We start from the raw sequence: 24,993 nt of genomic DNA on the forward strand, positions 1-24,993 counted from the left end.
GTGTGGGTCTTATACTTCTGAGTTCTCTCATTGATCTATATGTTTATTGCTCCACCAACAGCATAGTCTTGATTATTGTAGCTGTATATGCCTTTCCATATTTTTTAATAATCATGTCTCAAGCTGCAAAAAAAAAATCTTGATGGGATTTTAATAGGAATTACATTAAACCTATACATCAATTTAGGGAGAACTGACATGTTTATTATGTCAAGTATTCTAGTCCATGTACACAAGACATCTCTCCACTTATTTAGATCTTTGATTTCTTTCATGAGTCATGTAGTTATAGACATATAAGTCTTATACAGGTTTTGCTAGACTAACACCTAAATATTTCACTTTTTTTGAGCAATTGTAAATGGTATTGTATTTTTTTTTGATGTCCATATGATCACTGCTACTATAGTGAAATACAAATGATTTTGTGTGTTAATTTTTCTAAAGTCTGTATTCATTTTCGAGAAAGAGAGGGAGACAGAGTGCGAGCAGGGGACAGACAGAGAGAGAGGGAGACACAGAATCCAAAGCAGGCACCAGGCTTTAAGCTGTCAGGACAGAGCCTGATGCAGGGCTCGAACTCACGAAAGGCAAGATCATGACCTGAGTAGACGTTGGACACTTAACCAACTGAGCCACCCAGATGCCCCTAATTTTGTATGTTTAACTTGCAGGTAACCTTGATTATCTCACTTCTTAGTTCTAGGAGTTTTTGTAGATTCTTTGAGAATTTCTAAATAGACCAATCATATCATCTGCAGTTTTAGTTCTTCCTTTATGGTCTACTTTTGATTTCTTTTTCTTGACTACTGCACTGGCTAGAAATTCCAGCACTATGTTGAATAGGAGTGGTAAGAACTGACATCCTAGCCTTGTTCCTGATCTTTAAGTGAAAGCAGTCTCTCAGCATTAAATATAATGTTAGTTGTAGGGTTTTTATAGATGCTCTTTATCAAAGTGAGAAATTTACTCTCTATTCTTATTTTGTCATGAATAATGTTGAATTTTGTCAAGGTGCCTTTCCATATCAATTTATATATGTGATTTTCCTTCTCTAGCCTATTAATATGGTGGATCACATCACCTTATTTTTGAATCCTGAAATTAGCCTTGCAGTTCTATAATAAATCCCACTTAACCATGAACTACAATTCTTATTGACTGCTGAATTCCATTTCCTAATATTTGTTAAGGATATTTACATCTATACTATGCATATATCTAGGTCCATACTGTGAGTAATATAGACCTGTAGCTTTTTGTTTTTTGTTTTGTTTTGTTTTGTTTTGTTTGTTTGTACTGTCTAGTTTTAGTAACAGGGCAAAACTAGCTTCACAAAATGAATTGGGAAGTGTTCCTTCTTTTATTTTCAGGAAGATATTTTGTAGAATTTATATTAATCATCTTTAGATGTTTGGCAGATTTCTCCAGCGAAACCATCTGGGCCTGGTTATTTCTTTTTGGGAGTTTTAAAATTATTACCCTAATTACCCTAATGGTTATAGAGCTATTCAAATTATCTATTTCATATTGGGTCCATTGTTGTAGTTTGTCTTTTACAAGGAATGGGTCCATTTCTTCTAAGTTGTCAAATTTAAGTGTACAAAGTTGTTTGTAGTATTCCCTTAACCCTTGCATAGTCCGTGGTGATGTCCCATTTTATTCCTAATATTGATAATTTGTGTCTTCTTTTATTCTTTGTCAGTGTTGCTAGAGGTTTGTCAATATTATTGAACTGTTGAAAAAACCAATTCTTTATTTCATGACTTTCTCTATTGTTTTGTTTCAATTTCATTGACTTCTCTTATCTCTATGATTGCTTCCCTTATTCTTGCTTGGATTTTATTTTGTTCTTCTTTTTCTAGATTTAATTTTTTTCTCATGTGTATTTATTTATTTAACTTTTTTAATGTTTATTTATTTTTGAGGGGGGGAGGGGAAGAGAGAGAGGGAGACACAGAATCTGAAGCAGGCTCCAGGCTCTGAGCTGTCAACACAAAGCCCAACGTGGGGCCCAAACAAATGAAGAATGAGATCATGACCTGAGCCAAAGTCAGACACTTAACCGACTGAGCCATCTTCTTCTAGATTATAGAGGTGGGAGCTTAAATTACGGACTTGAGACTGTTCCTCTTATCTAATGTATGCATTCAGTGCCTTAAATTTCCCTTTCAGCATGGCTTTAGATACATCTCACAAATTTTTATATGTTGTATTTTCATTTTTCTTCAGCTCAATGTATTTTTTTTTAATTTCCTTTATGACTTCTCTCTGACTCTTGGATTATTGAGAAGTGTTTTTAGTTACCAGAAGTTTGGAGATTTTCCTGTTATCTTTCTATTATTTATTTCTATCTTGAATCCATTGTGGCTGGAGAATACAATTTTAATTCTTTCAAATTTATTGAGGCTTATTTTATGTCTCAGATATGACCAATTTTGGTATATGTTCCACAGGCACTTGAAAATAATAGGTATTCTGCTCTCGTTGGACAATTTTCTATGAATAAAAGATTTTTCTATAACAATTTCTATAAATGTTGATTAGATCATGTTACAGTTGATGGTATTCTTTTATATGCTTGCTGAATTTCTGCTTAGTTGCTCTGTTTGTTATTGAGAGAAGGGTAGTGAAGTCTCCAGCTGTAATTGTGAATTTAACTATCTTTCCTTTCAGTTCTATCAGTTTGCTTAACATATTTTCAACTCCTGTTGTTTGGTGTGTACAGAGTTAGGATTTCTGTGTCTTCTCGGTAGACTGATCTTTTTATCATAACTCTCTGTCTCTAGTAACTTTCCGTTACTCTAACATCTATTTATCTGATATTAATATACCCAGTTTTTTCTTTGATTGATATTTGCATGCTGTATCTTTTTCTATCTTTCAACTTTTAACCTTCCTATAGTATTATATGTGAAGTGATTTTTTTTGTAGACAGTATATAATTGTCATATTTTTAATCCATCGTGGTAATCTCTGGCTTTTATTTGGTATATTTAGACCATGAGAATAAAATACTGCAGAGGAATACGCTGTCTGATTAGGAGATAAAGATTGCAAAAGTAGCATTAAATTATGTACATCTTCCTAAGCTCCTTACCTCAATTACTGGTACTAGACACTAGGACTAGAAATCTCAAAAACGTCATGCATTCTTTTCTTACCTCCCAATAATACCTAATAGCTAACACTTACGGAGCACGTACTTTGTGTGAGACACTCAACTAAACATTTTACTTCCATTAATTTATTTATTCTTAATATTTTGGAAATGAGCAACTGAGGCTTAGAGAGGTAAGGATTACAGCAATAGTGACTCAACTGAGTTCTACAGCAGGTGTATGTGACTCCACAGCAGTAATTCACCATGACCCTCAAGGTTTGCCTCTGTAATTCCACCAGAGTCCATCCCACATTTGCCATTTCTACTATCAGTACAGAAGCTCAGATTCCCTTTCCTTTTGCACATAATGATTTCAAAAATCTGCTAACTGGTCTCCCTGACACCATGCTTTCCTTCCTTCAATCCATCTTTCATAGGGTCCCCCATTATCTTCTTATACCTTAAGTGGCATAGTGGAAAACACTTGGAATCTGAGCTGAGTTTAGATCACAGCTCAAAACTTAACTTTGTATATGACATAAGCAAGTTGGTTAACTTTCCACACCTCAATTTACTTACCTGTAAAATGGAAATAATTTTACCTCCCTTATAGATTATTGTATTAAATTACATTTCACATGTAAAATACCAAGTGTGCTGCCTGTATATAGTAGACATTCCATATATCTTAATTTCTTTCCTTTCCTTAAATGTGAAAACAAAAATCAGTGGTTCCCCCCTACCCCTTGCTTCTGGGATACAGTCAAAACTCATTATTGTGGTGTACAGGGCTCTTCGGCCTGGGCCCAACCTCTGTTTCCAGTCTCATTTCCCTGTACATTATGTCATTCCCCTCAAATTCCATTTGCCTTTGCTCTCGCTATTCCCTTATCCTGGAATACATTTTTCCAGCATTTGTGCCTACTGGAAATATCTTTGGGAACCCTATTTAGAAACCATTTTCTCAAGTATCTTTTCTAAATATTCCCTTCACTTCCTAATGTGTGTGAATTAATCCCACCTCTCCCTTGTTCCCACAGGATATGGTGGGGTCTAGCTGAATTAGGAGAATGAGGTATTATTCATATTTTATCACAAACTTTATGCCTTGAAGTAGCAGAATGACTAAGAGCAGAGAGTTTGAGACAGATAATCCTGGATTTGGATTTGACTATGACATTTACTTTTATCCCCATGACTCAGTTATATTACCTATAAAATTGGGATGGTAATGTCTCTATTTTATAAGGTTAATATGAAAATCAAGTAAGAAAATGTATATCAAGTGCTTAGTAAGAAGTCTAACATATATGGCTTGCGTTTAGCAATATCAGTAAATATTTGTTATGATGAATATTAATTTTAAATTTGTTACTCAGTTGTGATAAAAATCATCATTTTAAAAAAGCTAAATTTATAGATTGAAGGTTTGTGAGGGTTAAATGGGAAATGTGTTCAAATACCTAGCACTATGAAACATAGTGCCCTTTATGAAGGCCCTTACTTTCTTGCCCTTACTCTCTTTGCCTTGAGTAATTCATGTGTCTTCCTTATTCTGGTTTATGAAACATTTAAATGAAGGTGGCAAGATGACACAAGGAATATTATAGAAATTGAATATATGAAAATATTGCGGTCACACAGTTTTAAATAAAATTCCAAAAGTAAATTATTAAAACTTTAGTTTATTGTTTTTCTCACAAAGTTCTCACTCACTCTATTTTTGCTTTTAGTGTCTTTACCTCTTCTCCCTCAACCCATCTTAGATGGTCTGAGTGACTTACTTCCTCAAATATCTGTACTTTTAGACCCCTAAAAGTCACCTAAGTAATCTAAAAGTCATCCATATGATTTTAATTTACATTAAAATTGTCAGTCACTGGGATTATTCATGAGTTAGTGATAGAAGTCTAGCTTCCAGGGCAGAAAACCCATGATCTATCTCTGCCTAAAGCAGATTTATTTTCAAGTGACAACATGGTACATTGGAAAGAACACTTAACTAGGCATTAAAACACCTGAGTCCTGGTGCCAGTCCCACTACTATTACTTGCATGACCCTGGGAAAGTGGCTTCCCCTGCTGTCAATTCTCAATTATAAAATGAGAAGTCAGAACTCCGTGGTTTCGGGTAAGTGAAATGATTTTACATGTTATGTCTTTCTTAAGTTCAGTGACTCAGACAATCAACACAATACTTCACCTTGTGAGGAGAGAAATTTGAAGTAACTCTTTCATATTGTAATTTCACCCTGAATTCACCTCCAGGCTTATAGTGAAGAAATAAAAACTTCAATATGCCCAAGGTCAGTAAGTCTGAATCAATTATCACAGCAGATTATTTGTGCTAATGTGTTTACATGGCATGCTCTCTCCTACTGAAGCATTTGTGAGGTTTAGAGACTGCTTTTCATTTTTAAATAAAAAGCTCCCAGCCACCTACGCTCAGGAGTACAGCAATAATGGATTATCATTATTCCTGACAGCATATGCTAATTCATAGACTTTGAAATGGAAAGAAAGCAGAGACTATGAAATGACTAGTTTTATGTTCCCTGAATCTATCATTATTTTTTATCATGCAGTAAACGTTCACATATAATTCAGTCCCATAATATTCTATTTTATTTTTATAAAAAAAATATGTTCGACTATGACCTTCTGATGCATTTGTAACTATCATCATTTGTTACATAGGGCTGTTAAATATAAAAAAAATAAATTTTAAACACCAGTACTTTTAAAAGATGATCTTATTTTTTTCTGCTTTAGGAAGTTAAAATATGGAATCTAAAAACCTACAAGGTCAATGTTGCAGGTTCATTCATTCATGCACACATTTATTCATTCAACAAATATTTTTTGAGGACCCACCATGTGTCATGCACTGATATAGATAGTAGAGAAAATAAATATCAACGAGGAAATATTCCTTTCCCTGAAGGAGATTACATTCTATGTGGATTTGACAAAAATGCCATGTAGTTCCAGTCTCCAAAAGAAAATGGGCAGTTGTAGAATTTTACAAATGTTTCATTACATATGTATTTTTTACCTATTTGCATAAAACACTGTATTAATTTCCTAGGGCAACTGTAACAAATTACTTAAACTTAAGATAGTTTAAAACAACAGAAATCTATGGTCTCATATTTCCAGAGGCCAGAAGTTCAAAGTCAAGGGGTCAACAGGGCCATGTTCCTCTGAGGCTCTAGGGGAGTATTCCTTCTTGGTTTCTAATAGCATAACTCTAAGTGCTGTCTTCTTCTTCACATGGCCATCTTCCCTCTACGTGAGTCTGTGTCAAAATTTCTTTTTCTTAAAAGGACACCAGTCAATGAATTAGGGCCCACCCATATACATTATGACCTCATTTTAGTTTGATTAGGTTTGCAAAGACTCTATTTCCAAATAACATCATATTCACAGGGTGCAGGTGGATATGAATTTTGGAGGGGACACACTAGTCAACCCAGTACAAAGATGAAGATAAATTAGACCAATAAAAACAGGGGTTTTTTTGTTTTATCTCCTCACAATTAATGTTAATTTTCACTTAAGATCTAATACTTTTTACTTTTAGTCTCATTTTGAAATTATTCTTGAACTTTCTGAATGGCTACAAATCTGTGGGTGACTTTGTGTTTTGTGATTTTCTTCTTCTGACATGGGATTCATTATTTAAATGTTAAAACTATTTAAAATGTTTACATTGACAGCTTATTGGACTCAAATTTTATAATAATTTTTACACTAAAATTAGTGAGGAGAATCTGATTCATTACAGACCATATTCACTTTATTTTGTCTGTGTAGGATCAGATGATCCTGTTCCTTTCTGATCATTTAAAATAGTTTTCTTTCACAAGTGCCATTTGCTACTCTTTAAAAAATGTGAATAGGGGCGCCTCGGTTGAGCGTCCGACTTCGGCTCAGGTCATGATCTCGCGGTCCGTGAGTTAGAGCCCTGCGTCGGGCTCTGTGCTGACAGCGCAGAGCCTGGAGCCTGTTTCAGATTCTGTGTCTCCCTCTCTCTCTCTGACCCTCCCCCATTCATGTTCTGTCTCTCTCTGTCTCAAATAAATAAACGTTAAAAAAATTTAAAAAAAAGAAGAAACATTTAGAAAGTAAATAAATAAATAAATAAATAAGAATAGAAAATAAACTATACCCCAATTAGGATTCTCATTCTAATCAATCAAACCATCAGGGCAAAATTTTGAGATAATGCCCTGCACTCACTTTGTCTTCTAATCTAAAAATAGCACAAACACCAAATCCAGAGTATTGATTCGTAAACCCCAAAGGCAGCACAAACAAACCTCCAATATAGCACAAACCCCAAATGTTATGTGAACTTCAAACTGACTACCAAACTGAACTCTGAGATGACTACCATCATAGGCAACCCATACTCAATACCCTACCCCTACATCCTGGATGCCCTTCTAGTAATATTTTGCATTCTCTACCTCCTCTATTACCTAATAAACTTCCATAAGCAAAGTCATCGTCATCATCATCATCATCATCATCACCATCACCATCACCATCACCATCACCATCATCAAACAACTCAGGCATATAAAACATAAACGTTGAAGCCCTTTCTCCATCCACTCTCAGAGGAAACAATTGTTTGGAACGTAGCCTTTCAGATCTTTTCTGTATGTAGAATATATACGTGGGCTTGTCTACATATCTTTTCCTATATATGTATAATTTGCTGAGTAGTTTTCTGGTAGGTGTTTTTCTACAAGAAAATGGGGTCATACTTTACATATTATTTTGCAACTTGCTATTATCACTCAAAATGTATTGAAATTATTTTACCCAGGGAGAACTTATAGCTTTACCTCATTCTTTCAAGACAGCTTTCTGATACATTTAAGTTATTTCTACTTGGGGGCTTACAACAGTGCTGAAATAAACAAAACTATGTGTTGATATTTGGTGGTGGGACTGACTCACAGAAATAGGATTGCTGGTAAGTATATGCAGTTTTTATTTCGTAATGAGATACAATTAAAAAGTAGCCTAAAGATGGCATTTATCTTTTCATGTCTTCATCTTTTTTTTTTTTTTTTTTTTTTTGTGGTGGAGGGCAATCTGAGATGCTAAAGATGACCCATTGTTTTTATTTACTTTTTTTTTATAATTTGTGAAACTAAGAATATTTTCACATGTTTATTTTCCACTTGTACTTCTTCCTTCCATTGCTTTACCCATTTCCTTTTTCCCTTTTTCCTGCTGAGGTGTTTATCTTACTGATTTGGAAAAATTCTCTATATTATAACTATTAAACTTTACCTCCTATATGCTGCAAATATGTTCTCCTGGGATGCCATTTGCTTTCTACCTTTGTTTTCAGCATATATTTCTACATGGACATTTTCAATTTTTCTGCAATCATATCTGTCCCTCTTTTACTTTGTCATTTCTGTTTTTCATTCCAGATTTGTAAGACTTCTTCACGTCATTTTAAAAGAATCATTAAGACTCAAATTATTTTTGCATATAACATGAAAAGGAACCTAATTTAATTCTGCAATGGATAGTCAATTGAATCTTATTTTTAAATGCATCTTTGTGATAAACTACATTTGGTTTCTTGACTGCTTAATTTATTATATCTTGCCATTAACAACTTGTATTAATTAATGTAGCTTCATATTATGTTTATAAATTCCAAAATTTCTAGGTTATACACATTTATTCTTGCAAATAAATCTTGCAAATAAATCTATTTATTTATTTATTTATTTATTATTTATGTTCTAAAATAATATTCCATTGGTATTCCACTAAGATTTTTATTAAAATTGTATTAAATCTGGGGCACCTAAGTGGCTCAGTCAGTTAAGCATCCAGCTCTTAATTACAGCTCAGGTCATGATCTCACATTCATGAAATCGAGCCCCATATCAGGCTCCATGCTGGGAGACTGCTTAAGATTCTCTCTCTCCCTCTCTCAAAAAAAAAAATGTATTAAATCAATAAGATAAAATAAATTTGCCATATTTACAATATAGAATTTTCCCATGTGGAAATACTGTTTCTTTTGTCCCCTCTTTATTCAGGATTTCTTTCATTATAGTGTTTTTTCATATTATTTTCACACATTTTTATACTTTTGTTACTATTCTGAATGGCGCTTTTTAAATCATATCTTTTGATTGGTAACTCCTATTGATGTCTTAACATTTACCTACAATTCAGCAACCTTAATAAACTCCCATATTAGTTCTCTTTTTTAGAGTTTCTTTCTATGAATTTCTAAGTAGACAATATTTTCACCTGAAAATTATGATAATTTTCTTTCTTCTTAATATTTATATTTCATATTTCCTTTTCTTGACTGTTCTAGGACCTCTAGAACAATGCTATTAAAGGACAGCACTGATATCAAGTATTTCTTTTCATCTATAAAAATTGAGCCCTGCCCAGGTCTCCTTTTCCCTCACTCCATCTAGGTTAAGTGCTCTTATTCCATATTCTTGTAATTCTCCAGCCGGGGTCTATTGTAGCATGAGTCACATGGAAATACAATCATTTATGAGCTTGGTATTTGTGTATTCTATGAGCTCTTAAGACATGACAGCCTCTTCATTCTTATAGACCTACCAGCTAACCCAGTACTAGTACATAATAGTGGTTCAGCTAGTCTGTTTTCTTGCTTCCCATTTCTCTCCATTTAGTTCTCACTCCATATTCTAAAAGAGGTGGAAATTCTATTGATTTTACTCAAATTATGTTAGATCTCTTCCTGAATCTCTACCCTTATTACTTCCCTCTTTATTCATGCTCCCATTTTCCCTCACCTGGAACAAGGTTTTTCTAACTTAAATAATAGATGAGTCTCTCTCAAAGAAAAAAAATTCTATTAATCTTACTGTCAAATCAACTTTTTATGATTTTGCTTAAAAGCATACAAACAATATTTGGTAACATTCCTTACACTTATAGTTCTTATACAAATTTAAAGCCAAAACAAATTTATACATTAAATACTTTTATAATCAGTAAAATTAAAATTACTAAATTGGCTTAAAGTGACAGTACCGTTTTGCTGAAATTAACATGCCAATTTTGAATTTAAAATGTAAAGATGTATGGGGCACCTGGGTGGCTCAGTTGGTTAAGCATCTGATTTCAGCTCAGGTCATGATCTCATGGTTCATGAGTTCAAGCCCTGCATTGGGCTCTGTGCTGACAGCTCAGAGCCTGGAGCCTGTTTCAGATTCTGTGTCCCTGCTTTCTCTGCCCCCTGCCTTTCAAAAATAAACAAACATTTAAAAAAATATTTTAAATGTAAAGATGCACAGGTAAATCTGCTTATATATAATCTATCTCTGTGTATTTACTTCTGTGACTCTCAAATGGAGACTATCCCTTAGAATAAGAAAGTTTCAGAGTGTAATTTTGATAACTCAAGGCTTTCTGTGCTATTTCAGAATACTCAGACTTCATACTTTAGCTGAACTCTGGCACTATGCAATTCTCAAATGTGAATTTTAATGAGATGTCATTTGATAACTCAGTAAGCCTTATTTGTTCATTTGAAGTAAAGTTAGCATGGGACAGTTATTGAAATCTGCATTATAGGAATGTGTAAAATCAGATGCAAAAAAATTTCTTTATCACATTTACTTTTATATTAACTGCTCACCAGTGATGCAAGTTGGTACAATTAAGACATGGCTATGCTTATTGATGCTCTAGTGAAGGTTCTTTTAAGGTAGATACGCCAATACCGCTGAGCCCTGTCTGATAACTCATTTTTCTCATCCCATTTTTCTTTTTGAAACTGGTATACTCCACAGGACTTTGTTTATTCGGTGTGCCATATCAAAGAAAAAGAATTTTTTAAGTACTGAGATGGAGCTGTTTTTTATTCTTGCAATAGAGTGTACTGTAAGGAAGTCCCTCTTCCATATTGACTAGCTCTCAGGATGAAGAAGGTTGTATTTATAACATGAAATGACAGTCAAATTTTCTGGTTAAATCATATTTTGGTCAATTTTTATTTAAAAACAATAGAAGTTTCTGTCTTTGATAAAATTTTTTCTCAGAATAGTAAGTTTTTAGGTTGGTCCTTCCACTCATGACTTACCACTCAGAATGCAAAACTTTTAAACCTGTAAATGTTTTCTTAATTCTTAAGATCAATTTCAAATGCCACCCCTGTATGAAATCTCTGTACCAAAAGTGGTCATTCCTTGGACACCACAGAGCTCAGTTCCTATCTCTACTTATACAGTTGGAACTAAAATTTTATTTTCTTCCTTACATGCCATTGTCACCCAATTCTATCTGTCAGGTCTCTGAATGAAAAGACAGTATATCTATATACCCAATGCAAGTTCAGAATCTGCAGTGTCCCCCCTTATCCATGGGGAATATATTCTAAGACCCGTAGTGGATACCTGAAATCATGGTTAGTAGCAAACCAGTGCATACTATGCTTTTTTTCTACACAAACATACGTATGATGATGTTTAATTTACAAATTAGGCAAAGTAAGAGGTGAATAGAAATAATGAAAAATAAAATGGAACTATTACACCAATGTATTGAAATAAAAGTTATGTGAATGTGTTCTGTCTCTCTCAATATCCTATTGCACTTTATTCATTCCCTTCTTGTAATGATGTGAGATGATGAAATGCCTACATGATAAGATAAAGTGAGGTGAATGACTTAAGCATTGTGACACAGTGTTAGGCTACACCTGACCTTCTGACCATCTTGTAGAAGGAGGATCATCTGCTTTCAGACTGCAGTTTACTGTAGGTAACTAAAATTATGAAAAGTGAAACTGTGATCAGAAGATTACTGAAATAGGTACTCAGCAAATGTCAATTTAATGAATGGATGAACAAAAATAAATTAAGGCCATTTCCCCTTTGCCAAAAGTTGCTATCATTCAAATAATGCTTTGGTACAGTAATGAACCTAAGTATTGTCCCTCTGTTTCTCCTGCTTCAGCCACACATGTGAAGTTGAAGTTCTTTGCCTCAGCAGAAGGGTAAACTGCACTTTATGGTGTGAGTGTGCAAAGTTTTCAGCCCTTTAGGGTACAAGGCCCTAAATTTAGGTTCCCAGGACCCTTAAAAAATAAAGAGAATTCAAGACTTCTCCACAGGGAGTAACTAGAAAAGACTGGTAACATGTCTCACATACCCTAGGCTATATTTTTCATTGTCCCTAAATTCAAAGAATTGGGCATGAAGGCACCTGAATGAAGCTCATGATACATTCTCCCTTAACAATTTCTCTTAGAAAAGAATGCAAATTTTAATCCTGGGCTTCCTCTAGCCACACTTAGATCTGGATATAAAATGTCTATAGCAAACAGGATGACCAATTATTCTGGTTTTCCTGGAACTGAGAGGGTTCCTAAAATGCAAGAATTTCAGTGCTAAAACTGGCATAGTTGCAGGCAAATAGGAAAGTTGATCATCCTAAATTGGCAAAATACCATGAGCCTTCACGCCAATTCCCCAGTAAAGACACATTTAAGCCAATCCAGTTAGTAACTCTAGGCTTTTTAGGTGGTCGGCACAAGTATAAAAGTGTCTGTTAACCATCTTCCTTCCCCCTTTTTTTCTGGACTCTAACATTTCTTTAGTTAGGGATCTCAAACCTTACTATGCAACAGAATCACCTAAAAGGCTGGTTGGTTAATTTCATAGATCTGAGGTAGGGCTCAAAAATTTGCATTTCTTACAAGTTATCAGGTAATATTGACACTGGTCTGGGGACCTAGCTTTGAGAACAATTGCTTTAGAAGTTTGGCATATTACTACCTTCTTCTGAGATTAACATGTAATCAAAAAAGAAAACAAGTCAATTGGAAGCATGAAGGCATGAATCAATAATATAAAATACAGACTATTTTAAGATTTAGTCTTTTTTTTTTCACTTCTTAAGCACTTTTCAGTGGTGAGCACAAATTTTAAAAAATCTTAACATACAAAGTTTTAAATATAATATAAAAGGTTCTAACTTGCAGGAAAGTTTTTGCAGAGATGTGGGGGAGTTCTCTATTATTGGATATACTTTAATGACTGTGATTTCTCTATGGAAAAGTGAGCACAGGGTAGCACAGTTCTGGAGACATTTGGTTCCTCTTCTGTGTACTCAAAACTAACAGCTGAAATATACTTTATACTACCTCTGAATCATAGTTTCACAATTATCATTCTCTCTGACATACTAAACAGGAAAAACAAAAAGTACATTTTGAATATTACAGTCTACATTTCTTTCAACCTATGCAAACTTTTTAATGTAACAAAAAATACAAAAGCAATTCCAGATTGTAAATTTGCATTCAATTTTATGCCCAAATTCTGCTTTTGGAAACACCTACCGCTGCCCCCATCAAAACACAAATTTTGCCTTAAACTGTGGAATTATGTTCTTTACCTTCAAAGAAAGGTTCCTGGCTGTCCTCATTTAGGTGTTATATTTGACCTAGGAGAAACTAAACTATAGTGGTTTAATAGAATTTAAATCCCATATCTATAAAGGTTTCTAGGGAAATGGGTCTGAAATAGAAAAAACAAAAAACTTTACCATTTTAATGAATAAAGTAAATTTTTAAATGGCCTAATTTCAGAAACTAGGTTTCAATAGTAACAATTTTGTTTTTGTTCCCAGCGTTCTGGTGGTGCCCTTGCCATTCCCTTGTGTGCATTCCAGGGGACTGTGTCTCTCCAAGCACCTACAGGGAAAACCCTATCTCTTTCTACCTATGAGGTAAGTGCTGAAGGACAAAAGATAACCCCAGCCTCTAAGAAAATAGAAGTCTATCGATCCAAAAGTGTTGGCCATGAACCAAACTCAGAAGATTCTCCCTCCACATTTGCGGACACCAGTGTGAAAATACACTTGGAAGTTCTTGAAATTTGTGATAACGAAGAAGCCTTGGATACCGTGTCAATCATTAGCAACATCAGCCAGTCCTCTACACAGGTCAGATCTCCATCCCTACGCTACTCGCGGAAAGAAAACAGATTCGTTTCTTGTGATTTAGGGGAAACAGCGTCATACTCTCTCTTTTTACCTACGAGTAATCCTGATGGTGATATCAACATCTCCATTCCGGACACTGTTGAAGCACACAGGCAGAACAGTAAAAGGCAGCATCAAGAGAAGGAAGGCTACCAGGAGGAAATCCAGTTGTTAAATAAAGCTTACAGAAAAAGAGAGGAAGAAGGCAAGGGTAACTTGTGATCATTTGGTATAATAAAGGCAAGAATGAATCTGCAAGTTCAAACTACTTAACGCTTTTGTTCTGAGGCTATTTGATTTCCTTTATAACCTGTTGGTTTACATAAGCATTACAGATTTAGTAGTTAATTGTTTTTAGGAGGAGCAGCTAGAACTAGTGTAAACACTTAAGTGCTTTTGATGTATTACCTGTAGATCACACACTGTGGTATTTAAAGGTTTGTTTATCTGATTCCTAGGCTGTTTTCTAGATCAAATATCAGCCTCATATACTAACGTTTTGTCATCTTCAGAGTAAACAGAAAGTTGTATAAATTCAATAAATATATTATTCCAATTCTCATGTTTCAACACGTAATACTAGACTTTACTGCAAAGGGTAAAAGATATTTTGGGAATGGAAGAAATGTAGCAAAATTCTGAGTTGTATTTGAAGAGACTTGCCTACATGTGCCTAGCAAAAGAAGCTCATTACAGTTAACTGCTTTAGCTTTACACTGATGTCTAGAAAATATATTCTCATGTAAAATGGCAAACTAGCTAGCTTCCATCTTTGAAACATGCATGTCCATAATCTGTAAATAGTTGTTTCCTTCATTTCCATAAAATATGAATTGCTTACTAAATGTTTTTCTTCCTTTCTAAAATGTATTTTCCTTTCATCTTTCTACTATGTCAAGACTGCCCTTGAAACAAAATGTTGTGTGTTATAAGCGGAATTAGTAGTCCATAACTAAAATATTATTGGAAAAGGTTGTATATGTACACATCATCATTCTAGAATTGTTTTATTTTAATGGAAATTGGGGAAAAACACTGCCAGATTAAGTTCCGTGAGGGATGCTCAACTAGATTAACAAACTTCCAGGTAAAGCAGAGGAAAATCCACTAAGTAAAAAGTAAAACTGTATGTTTCTAAAGCTGCAGATTTGGCAAACTTTCTTAGCTATTCTTAAAGTATAGAAAATTTTAGTACAAATCTTGTCCTAAGTTTAGGTACTTTTTGGTTTTTTTCTCAAAGATGTGTATCTCAAGAAAATTCAATATATATTATTAAATGAGTGTAAGATATACATTTCAAGATTAATTTTAAAATGTGTTACATTGCAAAAATGTAGGAATCACCTTGTCCAATTATTAGTAATGTATATCTCAAAAACTATAGACTAATTTGTTTCTTAAAAATGGTTTATTCTGATCTTTCTTCAAACATACATTAAATGTATTACTTCAGTGTTTATTTTCCAAAGTTATTGAGTTGACATTTTACATGGTATTTAACTGTGCAACACATCTTACATATCTTATTTACTACAGACTGAGTGAATTATTCTTTTAATGATTTATTTTGGTTTCTATTTTATATTGAATCAGAATTCTAAATTATTTGAAATGGACTTTCAGACATTTCATCTCCAGAAGACTTTTTTTTTTTTTTGGCCATCAAGAAGTCATTTTCAAAATAATTCTCTCAGTGGACTTTATCTCTCATGTAATCTCTTAGCATCTCATCTTCTAAATTTGGGAACCAAATGTAATGCAACTAGTAATGTTTGTAAAACAAGCCTCAAATAATGTATAACACATAAATTCAAATTCAAATATATTATCATTACAAATGTATTTTATTTATTTATTTATTTATTTATTTATTTATTTATATAAATATATTTTATTTTAAGAGCCTTTTTATAACCCTAAAATTGAAGGCTATTGCACCATAATGACAAATGGCCAGATCAATCAAATATTATAAATTTATGGCATTAAATGCCTGTTATAAAAGTAAAGTTGAACTGAATATTCTAATAATGCTTTGTAAAAGGTAAGTTTTGATACATTAAATTTAGGTGTATAATTTTATGAAAAAGAAAGATGATTTTGTTGCTTTCGAGTACAATTTCTGTCAGAAAGGAAATTAGAAACAGAATCACAATAAAACTTAAAAAAAATAAAGATTTAAATACAAATAAATCCTTTCTAGCTGGCACAGTTCTTTAATGCATAGGAGAAGACAATGGAAATCAATATTTAAAGAGCACCAGAACTGGATTGGAAAACAGTAATACTGTGCTTTCCTCCTGTGTTCTATTTTCTTTTCACTAGACTTGGGCCTATGCTAGGAGAACTGGCAAAACAAAACAACACAAACAAAAACAAAAACAAAAAACCTACAATATTCCCATTTAATTGCCCTTAGCTGATGAATTAACCGTACACTAGACGCATGTAAAAGTTGTGCTGTATTGACACTTTAGTCAATACAATGGGCTGTGCCTACGCAGGAATATCTCCTCCCAAACCAAGAGCACACTGTATACACTGTATGTTAGCCAACTTGACAATAAATTATACTGTAAAAAAACGAACGAAAGAAAGAAAGAGTAAGGTTAAACTATATCAGTATAAACTCTACCTACTCTTTAAAACAATTATGATTGCATGGGGCGCCTGGGTGGCTCAGTTGGTTGGGCATCCAACTACAGCCCAGGCCATGATCTCATGGCTCCCGAGCTCCAGCCCCAAGTCAGGTTCTGTGCTGACAGCTCAGAATCTGGAGCCTACTTTGGATTCTGTGTCTCCCTCTCTCTCTCCCCTCCCCTGCTTGCACTCTGTCTCCCTCTCTCACAAAAATAAATAAACGTTAAAAAAAAATTTTAAGTGATTATGACTGCAAAAATGTATTTCTGGTATAGGAAATACCCTTTTAGATATCTTGTGCTATATTTAAATAGCTTACTCTGTTATACTGTTATTATTAATAAATTCAATATTTCATATAGTTTATTTCTTTTCTCTATAAATTCATGAATCTGAATTCAAAAACTACTTATTATCTAATAAAAATATCACCATCTGGTGGTGACTCCTACAAACTGTAAATACATCTCTCTAAGACTCCCAGTTAATATAAACCCACATATAATCCCAAAGAGTTCCAAGAGTTGTGACTGACAGAGGCAACCATTTTGAAGACAGTAACCATCACAGTATTACTCAGAATGTAATAAAAAACCATTTGGTTATGCATTGTTTCAAAGCTTTTCTCAACGTGGTTTTTAGTATTGGTTTTCATAAACAGATTTTCTCTTAGTTTCTTATTTATTCTATTAAGTTACTTTCATTCATTTATTGTAACATTATATCATTATAGCATATAGAATGCCTGCTATATGCTAGAAATTGTTCTAGGTACTTAGGACTATGACTGAACAAAAACAACGCACACATACACACTCACACATATATGTACATTTGTATGAGTTTGAACCAATTGCAAATTTAGAGAACACAGTCTACATAAGACTTCCCTCACTTCTGACTCCAAATGCAAATTTAGGGTATCCCAAAACCACTATCAGTTTCAATAATTAACTGCAACCCACAGAATTCACAGAAAGCTGTATTCTCACAGTTACAGTTCATTTCAGGGAAAGGATACAGATTAAAATCAGCCAAGAGAAGAATCACATATAGCAAAGTCCAGGAAAAGTCTAAATGTGAAGCTTCTGTTATCCTCTCCCCATGGAGTCATAGATAGCATTACTTTCAGCATCAGCGTATGATAACATATAGGGAATACTGCCAACAAGGAAAGCTCATTTGAATCCTGGCATCCAGAGTCTTTACTGGGGCTCCATCATGGTAGGGGTAGGGTAAAGCATGGTAGACAGCTCACATGACTAATTTCCAGCTCCTCAGGAAGTCAAGCTGATAAGGAATGAGCCAAAACCCCTACTCTGAATCACACTGTTACTATTTGGCTGCTCCAAGGCACCCAGACAAACAAGATAGATAGATAGATAGATAGATAGATAGATAGATAGATAGATAGATAGATAGAGATAGATATCAGGTAATGCTAAATGTATTGATAGAAAGTAGGTACCAGAGATAAAAATGATGAGAAAAAAAAATGAAAATAAAGGGACAGTGATGGAAGGAGTGTTTTTTCAAATACTTTAGTTAGGAAACACTTCACTGATAACATACTATTTCATCAGAGAGTTAAATAAAGTGATGAAACATGCTGTGTATCTAGGGAAATCATAGTTCTATCCCAGGGAGCATCAAGTTTCCAGAAGTAGGAGTATGCCTTTGGTATTTTATGAAACCATCCAGGAGGTCAATGTGAATGCAGAAGAGTGAGAGAAAAAGTAGTTGGAAATAAAGACAAATAAAAGCACAGAGAGGCAGACCATTAATGCCTTGCAGACCAGGTATGGACTTTGAATCTTTTTCTAAATGAGGTGGGAAGTGATCGGAAGGTTCTGAGCAAAGAAATGACACATTTGATTACAAAATCACAAATGACCACTGTCTGCTATCGTCAAGGGGAAAAGACGATACAAGTACAAATACGATTACAGAACAAACAGGAGGTTATTTTAATAGTCTGGGTTAGAGATGATATTTGCTAGAATTAGGGTGGTAGCAATAGCGATGGTGATGGTATTGTATTCTGATTCAATAAGTAGGAAGGATTTCCTTGGTAACTACCTAAGTTACACATTTCTTTAAAAAATTTTTTTTTCATTTATTTATTTTAGAGAAAGAGCGCGCATGTGAGCTGGGGAGAGGGGCAGAGGGAGCAGAGAGAATCCCAAGCAGGCTCCATGCTGAGCTGATGCAGGGCTTGATACCATGACCCTAGGATCATGATCTGAGCCAAAATCAAGAGTTGGACGCTCAATTGACTGAGCCACCCAGATTCTCCACTTACATTTCTTAAATGTTTTTCTATGGAGCCTGTAATTTGAGGTAAAAAATTACCTCTGGCATCTATTTTCTGTTAATACCTTGGAATATCCCAATGTTTCTAATGTCCTCCACATATCACAGAGGCTAGAAGCCTGAAAACTACATTTTCCAGTCTCTTTTGCTGGCAAGTTTCAGATTTAGTGTCTGCTAGAAAGAGGAATTTGCACAAGATCTGGAAGACAGGGGTGCCTAGGAGGCTCAGTCAGTTCAGCATCCAACTTCAGCTCAGGTCATAATCTCACGGCTCGTGAATTCGAGCCCCACATCAGGTTCACTGCTGTCAGCGTGGAGCATGTTTCGGAACTTCTGTCCCCCTCTCTCTCTGCTGCTCCCCCACTCATGCTCTCTCTCTCTCAAAAATGGATAAACATTAAAAAAAAAGAGAGACTTGAAAGAGTTGAAGAAAAGCAGCAGCAGTTAAAAGCTTTTAAAAGCAGTTAAAAGTAGTTGAGACTTTCTCTTCTAAGGTATGGTTCAGGGATCTAGGCTCTTTCCATCTTGTAGTTCCACTCTTTCATTTTTATTATCATTATCCTCATCCATATTAAGCTGGCATTAAGGGCAAAGGGCAGAGAGGATCCAGCAAGGACTGTTCCAGGGATGGCCTGGAAAAACAGCACCTCAATCACTGCAGCTTCTGCTACACTGGAGACCTCTGGGTATACAGACATTCCTAACATCAAAGGAGGTTAAGAAATAGACCTATCTGTGCAGAGGAAGAAGAAACCTAAATTTGGCAAACAGCTAGCTATCCAGTCTCTGACACATGCTATGACCCCACTAAGCACTAACACCACTAATACACCACACTATTAGAATGTAAATAGTGCCCCATCCCTCGTGTCACAAGATGCAGATGCATACCACAATCCAAGAATGGCACATCTTCCAGGGTTTGAGTTATCTGGTCTTGATTCTAGAACAGACTATACTGCTACAAACATAGATCAATTTGTGCATGTGATTTCTTCTCCAACTCAAGATACAAAAAAAAAATCATATTTGTATGTCTTTCCTACAGTCTTGGGATTTCAACTTCAAAATCCACAAAGAACACATACACAAATATAAAATCACATGTTCTTCTTGAGAATGAGCAGGAACTTGCTGGCACTGGGCAATCAAAACCCAAATACAAAATGACCACAATGATAATCTTCTGCAATATTACAAAGAATGATTTAGGTTCCTGGGGTCACATTATTTTGAAACAGTTTATTACAGAGGACAATCTGTACCTTTACATAAGCATAGTCTCACTGAGTAATTTTTCCACAAAAAAAGAAAAAAAATACCTCAGGAGCAAATTTTAGTCTCCACCACTTAGCAGAAATGCAATCCCCAGAAGCTTTAAAATGTGAAGGTCAAAAAATATTAGGGTTTGGATAAATCCATGGTCAGCTGGTTCTTGTAGTGAAGATACATAGCTACTTGCTTAAGTTTAAGAGTTTGTATTTCTATTATTTTTTATATAGAAAAAAAGTATTAAAATTTGTTTTCTTAGTACTCATTCAAAACATTTTTCCCTAAATTCCCAGATTGTCTGCTTACATTGGGCAGCGAAAAATCCACTAATTGAATTAGATTATGTAGTTTTCAAGGGAAAATATGTTATGCAAAACATTCAAGAAGATGTTTAACATGAATACTAAAATCCATTTTTTGTTTCTTTTTATGAGAAGCAGATAGAATTAGCAGACAATGGCAGTAATTCATAGTTACAATGACAAAACATCTGGTTTGCATGGGATAGTCCCAGTTTACAATTGTTTTCCTGGCATAACAATTAATAGTGTCCTCTTTAACTCTCACAGAATTGGACAATAAGTTATTCAATCACACTATAGTTGTGAAGCAAGTTATACCTAATCTAGGTGTTTTTCCCCCAAAACATAGGTAACCTATACTAATTAAAAAGGGAATAGGTAATGTCTACCAATTTCCTGCTAAAAGTACCTTCTACTTGCTTTATAAACTTCTATTAGAATAAAAAAATTATCGTTCAGTATTTTGAGTGAAAAAAGAAAATTATGATTGGACATCATCAAGACCTACCCTGAAAGAAGATAATAATAGAAGAACAAGTATGTCATGTCTTCAGAAGCTTAGCATAAGGGTGAGAACACCTCCACTCCCACAGCTAACGGTAAAATGCCCCAAATCACAAAGAAAGCAGTGCCTTCTGGAGCCACTAAGTTGTTCGGTCAATGAAATTCAAAGGGTAGGCTGAACGCAGACACTATCTGCATTTCACGGAGAATAAAGGGACAGGAAATTCTCTGATGGATCTCAGCCCTTATTGAAATATTTACAGTTCATTGCAACTAAAAGCACCAAAATATGCTCTGGACCAAAGCATTACTTATGTTAACTTTTCTCCTGCAAATTCCTCTACCCTTCTCCATTCTACCCTCTGCACCAAGACACTGACCTGCACCAACCATACCAACAGACAGAAGCAAATGATCTCTGTTTCCCATTGGGTTTGGTCAATGGGGACTTCCATCAAGAAATCAGAGACAAGGAAGAGAGTGAGGTCAGGGTATTTATTCCTCTCTTTCTCTGAAAAACCACTTTGGACTGGATCTTCCCCTTTATCAACAGTCACTGCTTCTTGTAGAAAGCTGATTCTATGCCACTTTCTTTCAGGATGCTAGTACCTGCTCTCTTTCTTCATACACTTGGGCCTAGAGATAAGAACATCTCTGCAGCTACTAACTCCAGCTTACTGATATATTTTATAGTCTCTTAAAAGATTTTTTTGCACCTATATACATATAATATGTTAATGTACAAATTTCCCCTGAATTACCATTTTAAGATTGCTACCTCTTTTCCATAGAGACTCTGACATGTCCACAATCTATAACCTTTCAGAGTGTGTAACTATCTTGGCTGTACAGTGGAAAGAGCACTGGGCTAGGAATCAGAAAGCTTAGTTTCAATCTCCAACTCTAACTCTGACTCCACCAGTGTTTCATCTATGCTTAAACTCTCTAGAGCTCAGTTATTCTTGAGTGGATAATAGAAAGATTAGAGATGAGGAGAGCCAGGCAGATAAGATTATCTTTAAAATCTCTTAGCCATACCATTATATACAAAATTTGAAAATACTAAGTGAAGGTTAAGGATCTGAAGCTTCTCTACATTATATGGAAATCCTACTATGATGAAGATACAATTCTCTCCTTTATTCGAGAAGAATAAATGGGTGGATCTGGGTAGAACACAGGTTTGGTATTCTTAGATCAAAAGACCTCAGTGTCTACCAATTTTAGAATGAAGATCAGGAGAAAATCCTAATTTGTCTAAAAGATTCCCCAAAGGTAAGAGAAACAAGGAAGCTGTGATAGGAACCGACAAAACTGGCATAAAGGAGGACAGATCAACTTGAGGTAATGAAAAAGTAAAATCTCCCAGAATTCCAGGAGAATACAGGGATTCAGTAATTAACTCTTCCCTTTAGCACAAACATTGGATATGCTAAAAACTATAACAGACATGTAAAAAAAATTCCAAATATGTTTTTCTTTCAGAGCTACAAGCAGGAAATGTGGTAAAAGCTGAGATAAGGAAGGGAGGTCAAAACTCAAACACATCTTCCCCTCCCGCCCCCACTCCCCCATATTCTCTTACATATTCTCCTGCCTAAAGCAGACTTCACACTCTCCCCTCTCTGGAGTTATAATTGTGAAATGTCTACTGAGGAACATGAGTTACAGAAGAGAGGACTGAAAATATGTTGATTCAGTATTTCAAAAGCACCTTTGATAAACAGATAAATGAGGTTTCAGTGATTAAAAATGGAAGGTTTATAAAGCAAGCAGGGATAAATAATGCTGCAGACACCTAGTTTTTTCTAACTTTCATAAGACTGTATTATTTTTCATGAAATATATCTGTGACAGTGGTATCCTTTCCTTGGAGAGGTCTCATTCTTTTTAGTCCTTCAATATGTTGAGATTCTTGCCCTAACTGTAATAAAATAGAAAATATGCCTACTCATAGTACCTGACATATAATAAGCAATCAATAAATGTTACTTACAGTACTACCATCCTTTTTCCTACGTCTAGTTGCCATATGGAGAGTGTCTGTGTCTGTGTTGCAATGTGAGAAGTCTGTAAAACTGTCAAAACACTGGTGCAACATGGTTTCCAGAGGGCCTGAGTCAGCACTTACAGCAGCTGTATCTTCCAAAAGTGAACACAGTATTTCCCATCCTACATGCTCCTCTTATAGTCTGACCTCCCCTACCGTGGTGAAGCCTTAAACTTAAGTCCACATCTGTAACTATCTCAACTAGTAACTAGTTGCTATGTGACTTCCAAGGCTAGTTACTAAAAATGTCATGTGACACACCTTGTCCTGTGTCAGTTGCTCTTGGAACTGCCACACTATGAGGAGGCTGAAACTAGGCCACACAGAGAAACCAGATGGAGAGGTTATTGTGGAGTTCCAGCCCACAGCCAGCTATGGTTCCTGGCAAAACCCAGGATCAATGGGCACCTCTTTCAATAAAGGGGCCTTCAAGTGATTCCAGACCCTAGTAAGTCATCCCATGAGAGTGGAGAGAAAGAGAGAAGAAGGTCTAACAGAAGAATTTCATAATTACCTGAAACAAGGAAAGTTAACTGGCAATTTTAAGATGTTTCCACTACTGTTGCCTGGCAGGGAGGGAATTTAGACATTAGATCAATAAAAATAGATGATGATGATGAAGAAGAAGAAGAAGAAGAAGAAGAAGAAGAAGAAGAAGAAGAAGAAGAACAAGAAGAAACTCTACATTTTCTTTGTCCATCTGAATTGTATTTTAAGTAAATTTGTGATCTTACTATGACCATTATTATCACGAAGTGTTCTCCACAAATTCACCTTCAATGTAACTCAAATTTCCCAATTTGAGCCCCCAAATTTTATGTGACAAGATGTTCTATTGAGTTGTTTGATAATTTTCCAGTATTTTTCCTGATATAAGAAGGAAACATTTTCTCCATGTCTCCCTACCTCCACCCCAAAACTGTCAGATCTTTACAGATCTAAGACTACTCTTATCAGCATGTCCCCTCTCCCCACCACCAAGAAGAGGTCAGAGTCCATTAAGGATTCCATTTTCCAAGGGGAACACTAAACAAAATTCCCATCCAGTCCCTCATGAATATTAGACCCATGAAAAATTATGCTAGAGTTGTTTCACATGGTTGAGGTAAAGAAAATGGAGAATGAGAGATTTCCTGAGATTGGGAAAACTGGTAGTTTCCCATAATGGTGTGGTCTTATGTGGCTCACCCTAGCTGCCATCTTGGGAGTCACTGGACTGGGAGGTCCATGCCTGTGGGAGTTAGATACCAAATGCCATGCGTGTGAATGCAATAGTTTTGCATTCTGTGCCCAGCCCATGATTAGTGGAGATTACATTTAAGAAAGACATCTTTGAGCATTCCCAGAGCACAGCACAAAGCAAGGCATCAGCAAAAGTAACAATGGCAGTTATGAGTCAGTCATTCCTTTTGTTTTCTGGCATTAGGTAACCTAAGAATTCTTATTGGTTCCAACCAAAGCAGGAACAAAAAAAGTACCAACTGATACTTTTCTTCCCATTTGTTCTAAAGTGTATGTCTAAAGCAATAGCCTAAAGCAATACCATACTACTTCATGCTGAAGAAGTCAGGAAAACATGGTAATTTTAAATTTATAACTAAGATTCTGCTTAGGATCAACAAACACGAGGTGAAGGAAAATAATAGAATTTATCAGGAAATAGAGATCACACTACCTCTGTCTCTGGGGTTTTCATAAGGATTGTATGAAATATGGAATATCATATTACTTTCCTATTGCTGCCATAACAAATTGCCACAAAGTTGGAGTCTTAATTAACACAAATTTATA

General features: G+C 35.0%; 1 protein-coding gene across 1 annotated transcript in view; it reads left to right on the top strand.

Annotated features, from left to right (window-relative positions):
- Positions 1–15,268, top strand: part of GPR149 (G protein-coupled receptor 149) — a 68,145-nt gene extending 52,877 nt beyond the window's left edge. Inside the window, exon 4 of the mRNA XM_060639028.3 lies at positions 13,768–15,268. Coding sequence (XP_060495011.3) covers positions 13,768–14,343 — 576 coding nt within the window. The 3' untranslated portion in view covers positions 14,344–15,268. The remainder of the gene's footprint in view (positions 1–13,767) is intronic.
- Positions 15,269–24,993: the final 9,725 nt, after the last annotated feature.

The sequence above is a fragment of the Panthera onca genome, chromosome C2 (genome assembly GCF_046562875.1).
Source record: "Panthera onca isolate mPanOnc1 chromosome C2, mPanOnc1 haplotype 2, whole genome shotgun sequence".
Lineage (NCBI taxonomy): Eukaryota > Metazoa > Chordata > Mammalia > Carnivora > Felidae > Panthera > Panthera onca.